Source organism: Histoplasma capsulatum, genomic scaffold (assembly GCF_000149585.1).
Source record: "Histoplasma capsulatum NAm1 scaffold_7 genomic scaffold, whole genome shotgun sequence".
Classification (NCBI taxonomy): domain Eukaryota; kingdom Fungi; phylum Ascomycota; class Eurotiomycetes; order Onygenales; family Ajellomycetaceae; genus Histoplasma; species Histoplasma mississippiense.
Genome location: NW_001813976.1, coordinates 851379 through 853276, shown reverse-complemented (window position 1 = coordinate 853276; position 1898 = coordinate 851379). Strand labels below are relative to the sequence as shown.

Genomic DNA, 1898 nt, shown 5'->3' with positions numbered 1-1898 from the left:
GGAGCTTTTTTGCTGAAGAAAGGGTTGCCTTGATCAATGGAGATGATAGAATGGAGACAGAGGTGACAAGATATATCAAAATTCGAGATTGGAGTTTAGGCCGAGCGGGATAGACGAAACATGAGCACAGGCGCTGTCACTCATGGTTTGCATGCAGAAGCATTTTAATTTTGATAAAGGATCCTCCGCACATCCACGCGCCTTACTTGGCAACTAGCTTCTCCAGTTTCGCTAGCTGTGCCAGTAGCCCCTTCTTTTCCGCATTCGCCACAAGCCACCCCTCCATCTTCTCCCGAATATACTTCATTGAATTCAGAACTGGCAGCGTGGGAGAACGATCGTCATTATCGGCAGTAAGACTTCCATTTTCCCCATCAATATCGGATCCTGGCGGTGTGAAAATTCCTCTCTCCATCCGCATCCACTTTTCGCCTTGAGGGTTAAGACATAGGTCAAAAACCTCAGCCCAAAGTTCCCGGTCCCAATACCGTTTCAGAGACTCCTTGATACGATATAGCTTTTTGGCTCCAAGTCCTCCAGCACCAGGAATACTCATATTTCCGTTCTCCCCACAAGAGGTCCGATTAGCAGTGGCAGGCGTAACCTCCATATACTTGCCAAAGAGGAGAATATGAATGGTACCCGCAAGCCCGTACAGATCGACTTGGTAAGTCCAAGGCCGGCATTCTCGCATCTCCGAACACTCATGTGCACCGATTTTCCAGTCTGCAATGAACTGGACGTTTTTTGGGAAGACTTGCATATCAATCGCGCGGCCAAAGTCAATCAAGGTTATTCCCCTATTTAGCCAGCCACCTGCACCTGTAGGCGAATAACCTGTCTGGGAGTTCAAATAAGAGCCGTCTTCTATGGCGGATGCGCGGGAGGCGAAATGTTTGCCTAATCTGACAAGACAGTTGTCCGCTTTCAGGTCGCCATGGAGGATATCGCAGGCATGCAGAGCTTCCACGGTACGAAATAGCTCCACAGCGAAAAACATAACCACAGTCTCATCGAGTCCTTGCTCCATCGATACGGAGGAGCCATTACTAGTAACATTAACAAGGTCAATCAGGGTTCCTTGGTTTTGATAATCTTCCACAAGGTAGCCTTCGTCTTTGAAAATATGCATTTCATGTGCCCTTACGATGCTGTCCGTTGCCCGACGATAAATCGGAGTCGAGCCAATGCGTGCGTGCGCAATTCGAAGCATGTAGAACTCCCAAGCAGAAGGAGTCTCTGATTCCACCTTAATTGCCTCCAGGCCCCGACGGTCAGCATCCCGTTGGGGTTTAAAGGGGCTCTCACTCGCAGAATGTTGACGTTTATTATTCACAATTCTGTCACCATTTTCTCGCCCAGAATCGGAGGTGAAAGTGTCTGGTGAGTCAACACTTTCAACCAGATATACAGGAGCAAAGCCACCTTCCCCCAACTCTTGATTGATAGCGTATCTCCGGTTTGCACCTGGAAAACACAGAACCGGGGGTGTTATGGCTGAGCGGTCGGTCCCGGCCACCTTAGAGTGTTTCGAGATACTTTTGATGTATTTCCGTATATCAGAGGCGCGGCATGCTTTTTGGCTACCGTGGTCATGGTAGCCCGGATATGTATGAAGGGAGGGATATATACTTTTGAGGATTTTCTCTCTAATTTTCGGTTCTATTGGATTGCATTGACATTCGTCAATGATCAGCTTCGATTTGCAGGGTGATTTTGGCTTCATTGGTGAGGCCTTCAGCTTCTTCGCAAGACGAGTCGGGAGGAACTCTCCCTCAGGCAAAGACGAAAACAGGGTATCGTTTCCATTGTGTGAATTCATGAATGGGGCTACTCAGGAGCAAGTCGTCCATCTCCGGTATCATAGGGGGTTGAAGTGCACAACTTTTTCTCGAGGG

The 1898-nt window shown here is 48.5% G+C and overlaps 1 protein-coding gene across 1 annotated transcript; it reads right to left on the bottom strand.

Annotated features, from left to right (window-relative positions):
* Window positions 1-202: 202 nt before the first annotated feature.
* HCAG_05894 (hypothetical protein) lies at window positions 203-1281 on the bottom strand (the record flags this gene model as incomplete). The annotated part of the gene is made up of 2 exons (XM_001538239.1): window positions 203-1049; window positions 1148-1281. 2 exons carry the CDS (start codon window positions 1279-1281, stop codon window positions 203-205), a joined length of 981 nt encoding a protein of 326 aa, XP_001538289.1.
* Window positions 1282-1898: the final 617 nt, after the last annotated feature.